This window comes from Populus euphratica, unplaced genomic scaffold (genome assembly GCF_000495115.2).
Source record: "Populus euphratica unplaced genomic scaffold, PopEup_1.0 scaffold296.1, whole genome shotgun sequence".
Classification (NCBI taxonomy): Eukaryota; Viridiplantae; Streptophyta; class Magnoliopsida; order Malpighiales; family Salicaceae; genus Populus; species Populus euphratica.
This window is the reverse complement of record NW_011500177.1, coordinates 159311-179034: the sequence shown is the minus strand read 5'-3', so window position 1 is coordinate 179034 and position 19724 is coordinate 159311. Positions and strand designations below refer to the sequence as shown.

General features: G+C 28.8%; 1 protein-coding gene across 1 annotated transcript; it reads right to left on the bottom strand.

Moving 5' to 3' along the window:
* Window positions 1-5276: 5276 nt before the first annotated feature.
* Window positions 5277-6571, bottom strand: LOC105111456 (uncharacterized). The gene is made up of 3 exons (XM_011006815.1): window positions 5951-6571; window positions 5790-5858; window positions 5277-5649 (listed from the first exon to the last, which is right to left on the bottom strand). Exons 1-3 carry the CDS (start codon window positions 6275-6277, stop codon window positions 5488-5490), a joined length of 558 nt encoding a protein of 185 aa, XP_011005117.1. The 5' UTR covers window positions 6278-6571; the 3' UTR covers window positions 5277-5487.
* Window positions 6572-19724: the final 13153 nt, after the last annotated feature.

The window sequence follows — 19724 nt, the reverse complement described above, 5'->3', positions numbered from 1 at the left end:
CATCACCAATACTACAGTAAATTGCTTTTTAGGCCGTAAATACAATAGTTAACATCACATAATTCTATGATGCTGACTTAAACATTTTACATGCAGAGTACATTCATGATTAAAATGGGAACTTATGCGCCTATTTAAGGGTTATGTTTCCAATGTAGCTTACGATGAATCGATGATTGGATGCACAAGTCATCTACAAACTGTTAAGTGGGATAGGATTAGTCAGACGGTGGTGGTGGACCCTCTCATGATCCCATTGCATTTCATGCAAGGTAGCTTCCCTCTAAATTTGATAGTTTTCTTGGTCGACTGAGAAATATGTGTGTAGGAGACTATAAAACACAACTACAAACTCACCAATTCAATAAACCTTCTAGTAAAGAACCATACATTTTAGAATTTAAATTGTTAGCTAATTTTAAAGGGTTTTTTGGGTTTGTAGATTCATCATTAATAGAACATTATTGAAGCATGAGTTGAGAAAACAATATCAACCATATCACGAGCACGGATAAGTGATATTATCAAACATTAAAAGAAGATTTTCATGACTGCCATGCATTACTGTTTTGAGTTGAAAAATCAAAGCTCATCTACTTTACTTTACGCAATTTAACTTTCCATGACACCAAAAGCCAAAGATGAAATAAACAGGATAAATAATTAAAAACGTAAGTAGGTGCATCAGCAACGTACTCTCCTTCTCCTTTATCTCTTGCCTGATAGATTATACAAGATGGAAGCATTCTTTAAGGAGCACAATTCTCCCTTTCCCATTTCTTGTTGAGCCGAAACCTCTTGAGAAAACAGGATGAATTAAGGTCTAAAAATTAATTTATCATATAGTTTTGATGAATATTCTTTGCTGTTTACGCAATCAAAGCGAGAATAATTAATTGATGGCAGCATTAACATCTTAATCAATAGATATATACATATATATGGCCATACGACAAAGAACAGAAGGGAGGATTATTTAACAAATTATGCCAGGATCGTCCAGAAGAATGTTAAAGATGAAAGGGTCAACCAAGAAGGAATTGTTAAATGTAGTAATTTATTATTAGAATGTCCTTAACAACTCTGTGCTAGCTTTCTCTGTGACACACCTGCCTTTAATGCTTCCGCACATGGAGGGGTCACTCATTTCCAGCCCTTCCTGAATAATTTAAGTGAATGGCCTGCAAGAGGGTGGTGGAGATCAATTAGTATTTAGCACTTTCTTTTTTCTTTGTCTTTTTTAATTTTAATTCATTAATTATAATTTCACTTTGTTAGGGTTCAGGGAATTTAGGCTTCGGCTCATTAATGAAAAGTAATTATTTATAAAATACTTGATATGGATGTCAAGAACCATCTAGCTAAATTCTGCCGACTGCATTAATTTTTCTTCTTGCTGTGGGGTCAACGGATAAAACGTTGCAAAGAGAAATCTTGAAATTTGACTAGCTGGTGGCGTATATTGAACGTAGTTTTATTATAAAAAAAAATAATCAATTACAATACACCCATACAATTATGTGTGTGTATACATATACACTCCTCCAATTAATGTGTTGCCATAAAAAAAATAATCAATTACAATACACCCATACAATTATTATTGTGTATACATATACAGTCCTCCAATTAATGTATTGCCATTTTATGGCGTATATAATTCTTTGTTTCGTGTAATAGTTGAATTATTGTTTTATTAATTTTTTTAAAAGTATTTGTTTTAAATTAATTTTTTGATGTTTTTAAATTGTTTTAATATACTAATATTAAAAAAAAATTAAAAATTAAAATAAAAATTATTTTTATATAAAAAATACTTAATTTTTTTTTGAAACTTCCTTTTCAAATACCTCTACAAGGTATGATAATAGTAAAGCATGGTTAATTCTTTTTAATATGAAGCAAATCAATTATAATATTGTTCTTGTTACCATTATTATTATTAGATATTTTTATAGTGTTGAGGGTATGATAATAGTAAAGCATGGTTAATTCTTTTTAATATGAAGCAAATCAATTATAATATTGTTCTTGTTACCATTATTATTATTAGATATTTTTATAGTTTTGAAACTTGATCTGACTTGGTAAGTTAATCCGGAACTTAATCAACCCATATTGGAATTAGATCAAGTTGAAAAAAATAAAGGAAAAAAAATTCAGTGTGACCTGATAAGATCTGGAAAATCAATTATAATATTGTTCTTGTTACCATTATTATTATTAGATATTTTTATAGTTTTGAAACTTGATCTGACTTGGTAAGTTAATCCGGAACTTAATCAACCCAGATTGGAATTAGATCAAGTTAAAAAAAATAAAGGAAAAAAAATTCAGTGTGACCTGACAAGATCTAGATAAAAACTTAATTATAATTTATTAATTTTTGTTTTTTTAATAAAATAATAATATTTTAATTTTTTAAAAAATAGTAATTTAAATAACTTGATTAAAATCTAAAATCTAAATTTTAAACTTAACCGGTCACCAAACCGGTATGCAAACTATGAATATTTCTATTAAAAAGATATTGCAATGTACATTATAGCTAGGTAGGTGGTCCGTGGAAGCTTTCAAGTTTCCAGTACTGAATTTCATGACCTCTACTTATCCCGTCTTTGCTGCCACCTGCACAAACAACACCTCAATATAACTGGAATACCTGCCAAGTGTTTTATTTTTTTATTTTTTTTATTTGCTTGTTTTTGGATGGTTCCGATTTCTCCATTAAAACAATAAAATAGCTTCCATAAAAACATTTGGCTAAGAACACTTCCGAAAATACACACACACACACGCAATCCTATTATCTTTTAATTTTTGGAGTGGTTCCTTAATTAAGTCTTAAACTTATGATTTGGAGTGCTTAAATGGCCACTAAAAGTTTCTTTTGTTCCAAATAATTTATCATTTATTCCAAATGTAAAGAAAATGACAGTAGTTTAACAAATACCGTGATCTCTGACACAATAATTTATTAATAATTCAGAAATTCTAATATAAAGTTATGAAGTTGAAGGCTATACTCAATCACATCTGTCGAGACAAATGTGTACAGCCACAATGGCATCAAACTATCGAAGGCTACTGACATACTTCATGTCAGTTTGTGGAAACTGATACTAGAGGTTTATCTCTAGTTGTACGCCGAGTCAGAGGAAAATCATTCATAGCTAGACCTTAGACTAAGAAATGTACGAGTTTTTACTTTCTTGTGACATCTAAAGCTGCACTCCAAGGGGATTCAGACGACAACTGGGTTACGCAACTCTCTGTTCCACAAGTTAATTTAAAAATACTGGGAATATAAAATAAAAGTTATGAACAACATAATCAGAATTAAAATATCAGGATAAATCGGTGAATTAACATCAATTAATTACTGAAATAAAATAAAATAAAATAATTTCAGTAAAATAGCATAGTTTAAGAATATTGTTGTTTAAAACTATAATATTTTAATAATATAGCAGTTTTGAATCACGACATTAATGAAATGCCGTGTTTTTAAATCGTATTATTTGATTTAATATTTCGGTTCAGAATCGCAATATTTTAAAAAAAATTACTTTGATAAACAGTTAGGTATTTAATAAAATAGTTAGACAAGGGCAAAAATGATCAGACTATTTTGACTACTGTAAAGTTTCGAGTTCAAAACATTTTGAATAAAAAAATCAATCATTATCTTAAGACTACCATCATACACAATCGTTATAGGGATAATATTTGTTATTTAATAATTTGATACCTCCAAGTTATTTCAACATTAATATCATTATAATTCCACTTGAGCATATGACAAATAATTTCTTTCATTTTAATACATTACATGCCTAAATTACTAGTTAACAAATCATTTTCACTATTGTATGTGATGTTATTATTCATTTAAGTAACAATATTGTCACTTTAATGATATAACATAAATATGTTATTAAATATTTTGTAAAAATAAAAATCAAATTCTAGTCAATTTAACATAATTTTAATTGAATTGCATCACCTCAATGTTAATTAACAAAATTCTTAGCAAATTCATAAAATTTAACATTAAAGCAAACTTAACAAAAAAATAAATAAAATTCATGATATTTTATTAATTGATATTTTTATGCCCAATTGTATTAAATCAAATGCAAATTCATAGCAAATTAGTTTAATTAAGAAAATAATAAATTCATCAACTTATCAACAATTCAATGAAACATGTAATTTGTCATAATTCAACTACATTTATACTATATTGCACGAACTTGTGTGCATATTTAATTACATTATTAGCCGATTAGAATAAGATATATAAAATTCTTAATTTGACAACTTAACCTAAATAAAACACAACATATAATTAATTGAAATAATTAATTCATCATTAATTCAATTTTTTTCCCATGAATAACTGTATCGAATAAATTTTAATTGAATTATTCTTAATTAATTTATCATTGATTTAACAAATATTATATTCATCATAAACCTTAAATTTAATCTAAATAATTATTTGATTTCAACCAAACCTAGTATAAATTAATAGTAATATAATATGTTTATTTTGTTTATAGAACTATAAAAATAAATTGGCAACGATAATAATGGTGTGGTGGTGGCAATAAAAAAAAACAATGAATTTTCAATATAAAACCATCAAATAATGTTTAAAAACTAGGAAGACTAGATTTTTAGTTCTTTTAATAGTAAAATTTAAGTGATTAATAAGTTTTTTTTTTTAAATTAGGGAGATAGTGAGTTTGTTTGGTTGGAGAAAGAGTGTTTGTGTAATTTACTAATGTTCAATCATTTTAAATTTTAATTGTTGTGATGCTTATGAGATACCATAAATTATCAAAAATTTAACAAAATCAAATTATATCATTTCACTGCATTTTTTTTAACAGTATTATTTCTGCTAACTTGAAAAAAAAATATCGATGAAGGAGTTCTCGAGGTAGAATAATTTTCCTCCAAAAACTTCAGGTGATCATCCTGTCACGAGCTCACATCGAAGTCCAAACTCTATCCACATTGCAGCCCTAACAATCTAGCTAGGTATGATAGCATCGAAGTTTTACAGGTGTCTTTTCTTTGTAGACAAATGTGTACAATGGCATCAAAGGTCATCTGTCAAACAGATTTATGACAGCTTAAGAGTTCAGACAAAATGGCCCTATTTAAGTACCATATTACCATAGCCTTTTACAGGGTTAAACATGGCTTTTCCTCGACTACTTGGGTATTATTTAATTAACTTACAAGCTCATGAAAATAACATTCACATGCATAAAAAGATTGTTTTCTACTTTGTTTCTTGAATATATACAATACGGAAGATTTGGACTAGATTTTACAGATGAAGAAAGAAAGAGGGGGGGGGAGATAGACATATAGATTACGTGGTCATCAACTACAATTTCCTTCAGACAGCTTGATAATTAATAGTTCTGCTGCAAGGAGGACACGAAACATAGAGAGAGATATTATACGAGTTTAACCCAGATAGTTAACTAACATGGACAAAGGAACCAAGCACAACCCTCTCTTCTTCAAATCTATGCAGTCATTCCTCCCACTACTGAAGATTATTTCACATCTTTCACTTGTTTCCAGCCCTCCTGCACATTGCTCTAATCCACTGCCTTCTTTATTACCCTACAAAATCACAAAAATCAATTATTTAGACTTCACCCATGTAATATAACTACTGATCATCATAGCAAACTAATTTTATTCCATGAAAACTTTAAAAGAAGAGAAGATTTTGTGGGAAATAGAGAGAATCAGTAGTTTACCAGAGAACTGTTAAAATATTGATCATTTGTTTTCGTGGGATTCTCTAATATCGGTCTCATATCTCTAACCTGTTGATAAAATACTAGAATGGTTAGAATAGAAAGTTCATTTCAGATCTTTTTCTCGAAGAGAGAGAGAGAGAGAGAGACATTAATATAACCTTGGGGCTATTAACAGGAGAACTAGCAGTATCCTCCAAGGAATCATCAAGAGAAATTTCCTTGGCTCTTGTTTTCTTGAAAGTTAACTCTTTCGGCAAACCCCCATTGATGGAAGAGCAGGCAACCACATGAGATGATTTCCATGGAGGAAAAGAAGCAGCATCAGAAACCATTGAGGAGCTATCAAAAGTACTAGAGCATAAACTATGATCTTCTTCTTTATGGTTAGAGAAATCTTCGAAATAAGATGTCCACCCACTCTCCTCAGCGGGAGAGACCGAAACAGCTTTATTCATTGATGAATGATTAATAGAGAAGTCTTCCATATATCAGAATCTATTTAACAAAGAAACAGAGAGAAAAATCAAAGAAGAGAAAATCAACCAAGATGGTAGCTAGCTAGCGGTAGTAATATGCTATGGTGCCTGCAGGACTTGAGAAGAAAGGGGGGGATTTTATAATAGAAAAGAAGATGATGATTAAGGAATGCTTGAAAAGGGAACCCACATTGTCGAATCTTGGTTCGCCATGTGGGTCCTAGGGAGTTGAGGAAGCTAAACCTAGCAGTTGCAACAGAAAAACAAAGGCTCACGGAAAAAGAAGAAAAAGACTTGAGACTTGAGAGAGAGAGAGAAGAACGTGCAGGAGGAGAAAAAATGGAAAATGATAGAGGGAGAAGGGTTGACCTTTGTGGTTAAAATTGGATTTGCAACACATCATTGGTAGCCACTTTCTTTATCATGACTTACCTTTCAACCATATACAATTAATGTCTCAATGAGTCAATTCAAAAAAACATAAAAGACAAGAGCAAAGGGAGAAAGAGTGCGTGGACTACAGCAATGAATTGGTGAAAGACTCAACTTGCTAAGCTCCTGCAGCTAAATATGGCCAGCCAATTCTTGAAGTTAGGTTTGGGACCGAGGACAAAAAAAACAAAAAACAAAAGGAACCGTGTGCATCCCAAGTTGCCATGGGCTTTCTCGGAGAGTACTCGTCAATCTCTACCGATCATCCTTTATTCAATAATAACATTATTAATATAATATTAACATTAATCCCATAAAATAAAACTAGGGAAGATTTTGTACAATTGATGAATATATACGGCTTTAAAGTTTTATAGGCATTTAGGTGTTAATTTTGATGTGTGTTTTTGTATGCCCCCACACACCCGTACATATCACAGCAACCAATTAAAAACAATCTAATTTTTAAAAAATATCTAATATCTTCTTTAAAGAATTGACATATGATATTATAGTTACTAAAAATCTCAATTGATCCTTAAAAATTCTATGATATAAAACTGATTACGTGGAAGAGAAGATAATATTACTTCTTAAATATTCTACTCGAAGAAGGTTACATGCTGATCTTATCTTAAATTACTATAATTTTTTTTTTGTTCTTTTTATAATGTTTCTAATTATAGTGTTAGTGAATATTTAGCTATGAATATTTTCAATTATAACATTGGTAAATATTACGTAAACCCAAAAAATATGATATTGTTAACTCTAACGACAATAAATAAATTTACAAGATTTTGACTTTTAATTAAAGAAATATATTTTTAATCCTTTCTCTTTTTTATGTACTCTTTTAGACAAGAAAGAAAGAATGCATTGCATAACATGTTTTAATTTAATAGTAATGGTTGGTAGATTGAATATGTAGCATAAAAATGAAAAGAAATTAAAACAACATGCAAGGGGTCATAGGTAAATAAAAAAAGATCCTTAAATATTTCTTGAAATTTAATGATGTAAAAAAAAAACTCATTTGGTCAAATATCAAAACAAAAGAAAAATAAAATACATGGAAAGGCATAAAAATTTGTTATGCCATACACACCCTTGATAAAAAATAGCTCGGCCTGGCTGGGTCTGAAACCCAGCCCATTCTTCTTTTTTAACTGGCTGGATATAGCCTATCCGTACGGACTGGGCTAAATCCAACCAGTCTGATTTCATTATTAGTTCAGACCAGTAACCGGTTGCTTCTGTCTTTGCAAGCGTGCGTGGACCGCTCACGCACGCTTGCTCCACCAAAGATTGAATTCAACTTGGACGAAGAAACGGCAGGCTCTAGTTGCGGGTGAAGCCTCTGTCTTCGGCTTCCTTCGTTCCGTGCGTTCCTGCTCTCTGGTTACTTCTTCCTTAGTCTTATTTTTCTATGTTGTGTTCTTTCTCTAAGTGTTTCCCCTTTTTATTCTCTCTGCTTTCACTTTCTTTTCCGTCGGTGTCCTCTCCTCCCCCCTCTGTTTTTTTTTCTCCCCCCTCCCTTTGGGTCTCTTTTCCCTCTGTATTTATAGGGAACTTCCTGGTTGTCCCTCCGCCCATGAATTTTCTCTTGATAAGCAAGATTGGGAGGTGTTGGTTTTTTGCTGGGACTTGGACATATGAGATTCGATCTTTATCTCCCCGGGATTATGGTCTTTATGAAGATAGGGATTGATCTTTGTGTTTTGGTAAGACTGGGATGCCGGCATTTCATATGTCCCTACCTTCTTTGCAGGCAGGCTTTCAGCTCCAGAGGAAGAAGAAGAAGAACAGTGCATATAGAAACTGCGTCGTTTTTGGTGCGGGAATGACCATTTTCAATTTGGTCCTTGAAGCTTCAGAATTCTCTAAACAAGCTCCCGGAAAAACTATGATTAGACCCCTGGATCTTGTCGCTATTTTCCGAACGGTGATTGACTTTAATTTTAATTAGTTTAGACCTTAATTGACTCTAAAATTTAATATTTTTTCAATTAAATTCTTAGTTTTATTAATTAAACTACTTCTAAGCATAATTAAATCTCCAAACTTATCATTTCATCAATTAAACTCATAATTTCATGAATTAAATTAATTTAAAGTTTAATGTAAGTCTCCAAAGTTATTAATTCTTTCAAATTCTAGCAAACATGAACCCTGTATTTATAATTCCATCCTAATTAAATTCTAAAGACTTTTAATTTGTATTGTTTTGACTCAAATCTCAATTTTTTCTTCATTCATTTTATTTTTTATTTTTTTGTGATGAGTTTATATTGTTAAAAATTGAATTATGATAATATATATATATTCGTTACTAAAGTTCATTTTTTATAACTTACAAAAACTTCATTAATGGAGAGGGATGAGAAATTAAAGAGAAGGAACCCATGCTTGAAACCACTTTTTACCATTTTCCTTTTCTTTTAAGGTTTTTGATTTAAAAGGGGCTACTAGATTGGCGTTGTGAGTAGAGTTGATTTATGTTCATAACAACTTCCTTTACAACTGAAAACTAGAGATGTAAAATATGATTCAAGTATTTTTATATAGCAAAATCACATTAAATATTTTAATATTTGTTTGTGATTACATCTTTTCTTTCACATATAAGAAATTATATTATACATATTACGATTAATATAATTAATATAATTGATAATACTTTACATGCTAAGTTAGGAACATAGGAACTCAATAAACAACAGAGCTCTAAAATATTCTAGATTTGCCATTATAATTGATTTAATGTTAAAAATACCTTTATAACACTATTTTCGCATGTTCTTCTTCCTCATTCCTTTATATATATATAGATTTTTTTTTATTTTCAGATCATTAATAAAATTAAACAAGCAACAAGTCTTCTTTGCTTTTAGATCTTATATTTAGTATTCCTCTAAAATTAAAATTAAAATCTTTTATTGAGCAATTACTTGGTAAGGAAGAGAAAACTAAAGCTCTCGAACAAGTTATTTACAAGTTACAAAAAAAAAATTATACAAATAAACTCATAAGATCTTTTACCTTTCATATGTCGACTAGTAACCTCATTATCATTTAATCCATCATAATAGCCTCAAACTAGTAGCCTTTACATCAATAACCTTACTATAAACCAACTATTAGGTTTCCTACAAATTCTAAAAGTAATACAAATAATAATTTTAAATTTATTTTAGGAGTTTCAAGGATATCATTAAATAATTTAGGATTGTTTAAAGTTTGAACAAAAATTATCTATATATTAATTTTTTTTAGATTTGATCAAATTTTTTTAAGGCTATGTTATTGCAAATTATAATTTGTTTAAGTATCTAGCTTTTAATAGTAATGCACATAAATCATTAGTGAAAAATATTTTAAAAACTCTTTTAAAAGAGATTGGTCACTATATCTTGAGTGTAGCTCCTTCTTTTATTTACTCTACCTATCTATACAAGTGAAGTGTGTACAATATGTTTTATGTAAAAAATACAAGACATATTATTCTATTTATAAAAAAAACTTAATAACCTTATAAATGAAAAAAAATATAATTTTTACTTTAAATAATATCACATATATTATTTGAGTTAAATTTTTAAAATTTATTCAATCAAATCACTATTTGATTTTTCTAGGTCTAGAATTATAATCCCCTTTATTTATTATATTTTACTTCTCAATTTTTTAAAATTATTTACAACCTAGTCATACTTTATTAATTATCATTTCTATTTAATTTTTGACCAATAGTTCTTAAGTGTGTATGAATCATTAGGTTTTCTATATGTGTACCCAAATATAAATCATAATTCTAAATAAAATAAGATTAAATAAACCAAATAATTTAATTTATAACCAATTCAATAAATTAGTTGATTTATATTTGAAGATTAAATAAATTATTTAGTAAGGTGTTATAATCCCTAAATATTAGAAAAATTATACATGGTTTGACTAAAATTTCCAGTGATTAGATTCTCATTATAATTTGTATCCCTTCATCAATAACATTCAAATTTAGATATTAGAGTACGAAGTATGTCTGTTTTGTCAAATCATGTTTTCTTTCAATAGCATAATCACTCATCATTTGAATTAAATTTGAAATTCTTTTCAAATCTTATTTCATCTTACATAAGTATTTAACAATTAATATTATTTATAAATATTACATGTTATAATGAATCCAATCTTGAATACTTAAATACCTTTATACAATTTATAATATACCAAATATCTTTTTATTTGTTATCCTTGATTGGAATAACATGTAGTCAATATCAAAACATAAATTTTTTTATTTAAAATAACTCAGTGATCTTAAGTCTAAAAATTACTCATATTTTTATCATATGAGCCTTTCCATAGATATAAGTAATCTCTCCATATAAAATCACTCATATGAGTTAGTCTAGTGCACATATCATCTAACAAGCATTTACATAGTAATTCAAAGTATCTTATATATCTTAACTTATAAAAACAATTGCTTCCTTTTATAAAGAAAATAATATAATATAATTATAACAATTTTATAACTTTTTTGCAAAGCTTTTTTTATTCAAATAACTTTATCTTTATTCTAGACTTATTAATAAAATATAAAATGACTATTAAAGATAAAGAATGTTATTAATAATAAATATGTTTTACATGAATAAAATCAATACCATATGTAACAAACCAATTAGCTACGTGACATATATTCTAATATCAATTTCACCCAAAACTATAAAAAAACAAAATAACTCTCCTTACCTCTACCATTTTCTTAGTGTAACCACGAATTAAATATGATTAAACACCCACAACACTATCTTTACTCTTTTCTATTGCTCATGAATTAGTGATAACATCACCAACAAACCTTCTCACCATAAATAGCTTTTACATCACTATTTAACCTCACTACCACAACACCATCGTGACCAGTTACCCCCACTAAACATCATTAAAATCACCTAAAACCCATCAAACATAATAATTTTCTCTCACCAAACCAACCTAATAGTTGTAACAGCAAATAATTTATCATGATAATAATACCAACACTTTCTATACACCTATCAACTACCTATAATACAACTTCAACCTTCATAGGCCATGCTACTCACCATCTTTTTCTTAATATTGATTTGAAATAATCAGTATTTAACAAACAAATTACACTAGTTATGAATTTCAATATTTGTTTTAAAATGATGTTTAGGTTTAAGGATTTATTATACCTAACAACACTTTACCGTGCGAAAAGAAGATAAAATTTAAACATGAAAAATAAAGCATTTAAGATTTATTTGTTTGCTTTGATGGGCATTTTGATTGATTTAGTAGTTTGGAAATCGATTTAGGAAGAAAGAAAACAAAAGAGAGAAGAAAACAAGAGAAAATAAGAATAAAAAATTAGTTGTCATATACTAGAAAATGTTATTATATGTGTGAACGTGCGTGTAAAATATATATATATATATATATATATATAGAGAGAGAGAGAGAGAGAGAGAGAGAGAGAGTTTTAATATTTTTATAAAACTTTAAAGCTAACGTTAACCTAACATCTAAAGGTAATTTTTCAAATCTAGAAAAAAAGTTATAATTGTGAACAGACCTTAGAATGTTTAATGTTTTTTTTTTTTGCATTAAATATTATAGATTTCAAGTAAATCAAAATTGTTTTTAAAGGTTGTATAGAAAGTTTTATGATGCTATGAGCTAACAATGACAAAACATATCGTAGATGGATAAAAGATGATAGGATTAGCATTCACAACAATTACATTATTAATATGATGGATAAGATATATTTTTTATATGAACTTTGATCTTTATACTTGTGTAAGGTCCAGGACAAATAGACTCTAACCTTTACCATTCTATATATTTTAAAGACATCATTAGATTTTTATATATATGTTTGTCCTAAAATAATTATCTAGTTAAAACATTAAATCATTTATTTTGTTAAATGTCCCTAGTTAAAGACCATTTTATGAGAAACCTTTAATTGAAAAGGGAGTATTTTAGAAAACTTTGAATAAATAATGGTTCTATAATATATCAATTAATGAATTTCATTAGTGTCATAACTGTTTCTTGGGTTCTTCCCTTAAATTTATTCCTTTTCTTCCCTTATATTTACTTTTTTTTTTCTTTCAATAAAAAACAATCAAAAGCAATAATCATATATATAAAAAAGGCAACTTGACTAAAGTAGGCTAATGAAGATTTTGGATAAGTAAAAAAATCAAGTTATAATTTTGGATGGAATTTTGAGCCTAAGCACACCCCATTGTACCCAAAACTAAAAGAATAATATAGATTTAAGATCAAATTAAATTATTATTAGATGAATTTGCATAAAAATTATGTCTAAAGACTTAATTAGATTTTTAATAGGTCGATTTGATTTAATTATGAGTCAAATTAAAGTTTAATTATATTTAAAAATTAACTGGGGTCAAACTAAAATATTTAATTAGGTGCAAAAACTTAGATATACTTTTAATGGGTTAAATTAATTTTATTAGAAACTTAATTGATGAATAATTAATTTTGGAAGCCCAATTTAGTCTTGATTGAGAATATTGAAATTTTAGAGGAACAAACTTAATTGATTGAAATTAGTGATAAAATTACAAGAAAATCAAAATTTAGAGTCAATTAAGAATTAAATTGAAGAGAGTCATAACCACTGATCTTTTTGAAAAAAGCATTAAAACTTCAAGAACTCAATTTTTTTGAAAACATGGATGAAATTAAAGTAAATTGAAAGTTTGATGGCCAATTGAGTTTCAATTTGCATAAATCTAAAATCAAGTATTAAAATGAAAAAGACACTAAAATTCAGGGTTTCTATTAAAGTTCGGTAAGGCTCACATTACATAAAATTAAAAGATTGAGGTCAATTAGGGATGTAATTAAAACAAATCAAAAGCCAATTGACCAAATTGAACTTTAGTAAAATTCCTAATTAAAACCCTAAAAAATTCCAAATGATATTGTTTCATTTAAATGAAACAATGTATTTTGATTAAAACAGTTTATTTTGGTATAAAATGACATCATTTTGACCAAGCATAGGAACAAAAAAAAAAAAAGAAATAGAGGGAATGCTAGACAACTTGTTGTCTAGCTATTGTTTTTTATCATCTTATACCTTTTGTATTAGAAAGATTGCTTGATTGATTGCTTTTTCAGAGTATTTAATGTTTTGTCTTTCCACCAAACTAGACAAATCATGCACCACTATGATGACCTAATATTGTACTATACCCCAATATAATTCATGTCGAGTAATTGCCCTACAACAATAATGACACTGACCTAATGAGACTAACCTGATTAGTCTTTAATAGCCAAATTCAATAGCTCATTATGATTTCTTTAAGCTAAAAGCCAACAATTGATATCCTTCCTAACCAAATCAATGGCCAAGATTGATCACCAATAAAGAAAATATATCTCTCCTCTACCCCTAAGAAATAAGAGTGGATTTTAGACATTGAGGAGCAAGAGAGAAGAGTGCAAAGTAAGGAAAAAACCAACTTTACTAGCAATTTTTAACACTGTTTTTTCTCCTTCGCTACAACAACTATCTTTTTTACCATGAATACCAACAACTTCAACCTTTATGTTGTGACTAACAACGGCTAAAGACTCTTGCAAACTTGTTTTCTCATTGGTAACAGGAACAATCATGTCGATGCCAACCTCTTCTTCTAGCAACAACATCCTCAGACCATCCCTGCCAACAACCAACTTCACCATCAACAACTCCATCGTGAGCCGTTAGCAGGACAACTAGCCAACAACACCCTCACCTAACCTAGGTAAGCTTTTTCATTCCTCTCTCCTACACTCCATTTCCTCCCATACATGCAAGATGTAAATTAATTCACGTCTTGCAGAAAAAAACTAAGGCGGGTAAGACCCATCTCAATTCAGCCAATTAAAAAAATAAGGATTTTTAGGCTTGCATTCGACCCAGTCCAATCCGATTAGGCCAGGCTTGAGACTCGTACACTAAGATATATGCCTTTAGGGTATTCAGTCAAGGGCCAAGAAGCATGATGGGCAACCTATTTGTAGCTTGGTGAGGATATTACTATTATTATTGGTGCACCATGAAAATGGCATTCAAAAAATTGATTACATAAAATATACATAATTACTCGTAAAAATTGATAGACTAGGCTGATTTCTTTATATTCAATGCCTTTATGTGGACATGTAGTTCCGGTTCAAGTTAAGAAAAATGACCCTCTATTATATGATTTGATTTTTTTAATCGCTATACAAGTATTATTTGACATGATTTCCTAAACCTTTTTGTAATTTGATGCGATTGATTTGTGATAATAAAAGTATAAGGACATTGAGCATGCATCACGAGTTTGATGCAAACAACATCCTCCATCTTTGATAATGGAAAGAAAAAGGTTTTGTACAATGAAGTTGGTTGTGTAACTTCAGGATTACATAATATAATTTGTGTTTTGCATCTTTTGCAATATTTATAATTCAAAAAAACTCTAGTTGCTTCTTAATTTGAGTTTTAAGATAGGTTTAAGTAGAATTTATATAAAACTATAACATAAACTGATTAATTAAATATTTTTAAATATATAGTTAGAGAAAAACCTTGAAAAAAGTGAACATGAAATTATTGTAAAGAAAAAGTTAATTCAAATCTTATTCATAGTCTGCATGTCAAGGGGTCAAAAAATTGCAAAAGATGGCATTCAAAAAATTAATTAAAAATGTAGTGATTATTACTTTTTAAAGTATTTTTTGTTAAAAAATATATTAAAATAATGTTTAAAAAAACACAAAAAGATATTACTTTAAAGTAAAATATTTTTTTAAAAGTATTTTTGAAATGTAAAAATAAATGGACTCTAAATCAAAGGCAATAATATGTTATTTAAACAATGAAAATATGATAAACATGATAAAAGTATATAAAAGTACATGAAGTCTTAATTTATTCACTTCATTTACTATACAAGATATAAATTAATGCTATTAAACAAGATATCATAGTAGTATTCTCCAAGCTTGACCTGGTATTACCAATCCATTACGTGGATAGAGATCAAGTTTTTTTTTTGGATTTACAAAATGAAACAACTTTTTACTAGTATTCACAACAGGATGTAGTTCTTCTCTATTTTTAAATTCCATTACATTGTTTTTAGAATTTCTTTATAGGTACTGAGATATAACTAATAGACCCTCAAAATCCTGAGGTTTGTTTTGAGCCGGGTTTAGGTTAAGGAGTTAGCTCAAAAAAAGACTCCAGCCTAGAAGATTTATATCAGGCCTAACTTAAACCCGACCTAAATTGACCAATAAACAAATTACATGAATTAGAGATTAGCACGCTTCGAGTTAGAATTATTTGTCTTAATTTTACATCTTTTGTTTTAAATATACTATTTAAAGTAATTTTTATCTTTTAATTTTTTTTCATGTGAAATTAGTTTTCATGTTTAGTTATTTATTAATTTTTATGTAATCTCATTATTTAAAATTAATCAAGAAATTTTTGAATGTCTAAATAATTTTTAAAAATTTTGAATATAAATTTGGTTTGAATACAAATCTTTGAACCCCAATATTTTTGTCAAGATTTAAATTAAAAAAATTATTTGTTAAGTTCTCTCTCTCTTCAATGTTCAATGATAATTTTTATGATTTGGAACTTTATTCTCCTTTATCTGCATATTTCATATCTGGCAATTGGGAATTATTTTTTTATATTTTCGTATGACACGTTTGTTTTTTATTAAATTTTTTTAGGGGTAAAAATAGAAATAAAAAAGATAGGGACTGATTTTTGCTTAATGGTATGATTTGTCAACATTGAGGAACATATTGTATTTGTCTTGGTAAGATCATCTCTCAGGCTAATTCTTTTAACGTCTGGATTTCAAATTTTAAAAGAAAGGATAAGTTTTGTTTTATGCAAAAAAAAAAAAAAAAACTTATCTTAGGCAGAGTAAAAAAAAAAAACGGGCAAAGAAAAACCCTTGACCCGAAGCACTATTCATCCATCCTCCCAGCACCGCCATCCTTCAGTCTCTTGCACCCGAATTAACCCTTAACAAACCAAGAAATTCAAAAACCAGCCTCCATTATCCCAGCGTAGCCACCACCATATCTGGCCACAACAAACAAAGAAGCCGCAGACAATCACCGTTCCTAGCCTCTTGCTTTCATAAGCCAGCCGAAAACGAATCTCCACAACCCATCTCCTCCATCATTGGCCATATTCCATCAAACTAAAATCACAGCCGCTACACCGATCGCCATCAGCGCCACCAAGATCACCCTCTCTCTCCTTTTTCTCCCGTCGAAAGCCTTCACCCGTCAACCAGCCACCATCCTGCCTCTACCATTGACAGTCCCAGCACCATAAAACGAAGCAGCTTAAGATCCCCCTAAAATCCCAGTTTCCAACAAGACAGAAGAAGTCCCTCAAATCTCTGTGCTTTCTTTTTTTTCTTGCAGGACCAGCAGCCGCACGTGGATTACGCGTGCCCCCACTGTCCAAGCCAGCCTGAAGCCCGTTGCGTGTAAAGCACAAGCCTCCCATCTCCCTTGGATTCCGATCGTTTTTCTGCATTTCCCGTTAAGGTTAATTATAAAACTCATCTTGTTAATTTGTTCATTGTGAATGATATGGAGGTATATACTAATAATCGGTTTTTTCCTTGAATTGATATGGATGTATATACTAATATTAATTTGTTGGCATTCATTTAATTTCTTTTATTATCCAAGTGAACGTGTTTGACGGGTGAGATAATAAACAAATGGGTTAATCAATTGTTACACATGGATATTATAAATTAATTATCCATATGAAGGATGATCACTGTTACACATGGATTTATGTATATATATATTTTGTAAGTTGTTTATTTTGTGTTCTAGCATCTCTACTTGTATCTATTTATATATAAAAATTAATAACTTTTTTAAATAATAATAAAAAAGGAATCTAAATATATGAGTTAATAGATGCTTTGGCAATACCATCCCGCCTTGCCTTTTTTGTGTCAAAAAGTAATCTGTTATCCTACCGACAGAATCTGTGATAATATTGTTTTTTTTTAATAAAAAAGGTGTAACATGATTTTATTTTATATCTGGTTTTTAAATAAAAAAGATGTAACATGATTTTATTTTATATCTGGTTACTTTTTTTTTTATTATTTACTTTAATTTATTAATTTTTTATTTTTTATTCATTTTTAAGGTATTTTATTTTGACAAGAATGTATACAAGGATTTCTTCATTTTACACTTTCATTTGGGAGTTAATTTGAACTGGATCAATATAACCCAAAAAAACCCATTAAGAAGAAGTCATGATCCACTAGTATTTAATGAAGAAAATGAGATTAAAAGCCCAATTCAATATTCGCAATCCTCTCCACCCAACACCAATATTTTAGAAGTGGAGATTAGGGTTTAATCCCAAATCATTATTTTTATAAATCCATGTTTAATTTTGTTTATTTTCTAAAAAAAACCTGAAAATACATCATTATAGATTTATAACATAGAAATAACTTACTCTAAGTATGATATTTTAAGATTAACTTTTTTTTTTTAATATAACCAGCCTTTTAAAATAACTTTTTTTTTTTTAATATAACCAGCCTTTTATTTTAAAATCTTAAAAATCCTTTTTTTTTTTTTTTTAATTTCATAGCGAAATCATGTACATATTGCATACCTGCCGAAGCACATGCGTCCATTTCACATACCCAGCTAGGAAATGCATCGTTTTTTTGGCTATTGTGTGTGTCAATAAGTTACATATATTTATTTATCAGGAAAAAAAAAATGAGTACATAAAAATTGAAATTGGCTGCGTATTAGCTGGATTGGTCTCACTCTTACTTGAGTCAAAGTCTCTGGGCTTGCTCCAACTAAATAGCCTGCTAGAATGAAGCATTGATTCGAATTTCGAGGCTAGCTTTGGTTTAAACCTTCTTGGGTCCTCAAGAGGTTGCATAAAATTGATATGTTTAAGCACTCGCTGATGACTCAATTCAAGCCAGCCGAGACACTTTGTGGGTTTATATATTAAGCGTAATGGGCTAGCCCAAGCTCTATGATCACCATTTTTTGAGAAAAGGAGGGCCCAGAAATTAAAAAGAAGAAAGAATTACATTTTGTTCATGTAGTTTTTGACTTTTCATTTCCCATGTTGGTGCATTTACATCACTATTAGATGCAAACATTTAATGTGAGCAAAAATAAAAAATAAAAAGCACGATTCCTTTTCTCCATTAAAGCTTCCAAGTTCTGTATATTTAGAATATGAAGTGTTGTTTCCCCCCACTCTCCATTAAATGAAGAACTGAGGATTCAGTTTCATAATAAATAAATCATCCACCAAAACACCTATATTATATGTAATGGAATTTAAGGAAGTATGTCCAACATTTATATGATCATTCAATCCGATATTCAGTACCCAACACTTTCTTAAAGTAGTATAAAAAAATAGAGTACTTGCTATGTTATTAACTTCTCTCGCATGGTTCAACGCAACCTCAAAGCCACGTTTTGCTAACTTCAAATCCATACTTGTTAAAGTAGCAATCGACTGTGAACATATTTAAAATCTGGAGAATTTTTTATGTATAAATTTATTTTGAAATCTTGGAATGGTTCCTCTTGCTTATCTTCTAGAATGCTTGTAAATTACTTGCATTAATAATTTAAAAGATTTGTAAATTCAACTTTTACTCAGTAGTCCAATGTTGGCTTCATATATATATATATATATAAAACAAGCACACCCATCAATAAACGTATACTAGGTTGGTTTCTTGAGGAGTGTAATTTAATTGGTTAAATTCTAAGTTTATTTTTTAAATATTAGGGTTATTAGAGGTTTATATAATTATTAATTTTAAAACTCGTATGATTAATTAAAATACATATAAACTAATCAAAATACCATGTTAATAAATAAACTAATCAAAATACCATGTTAATA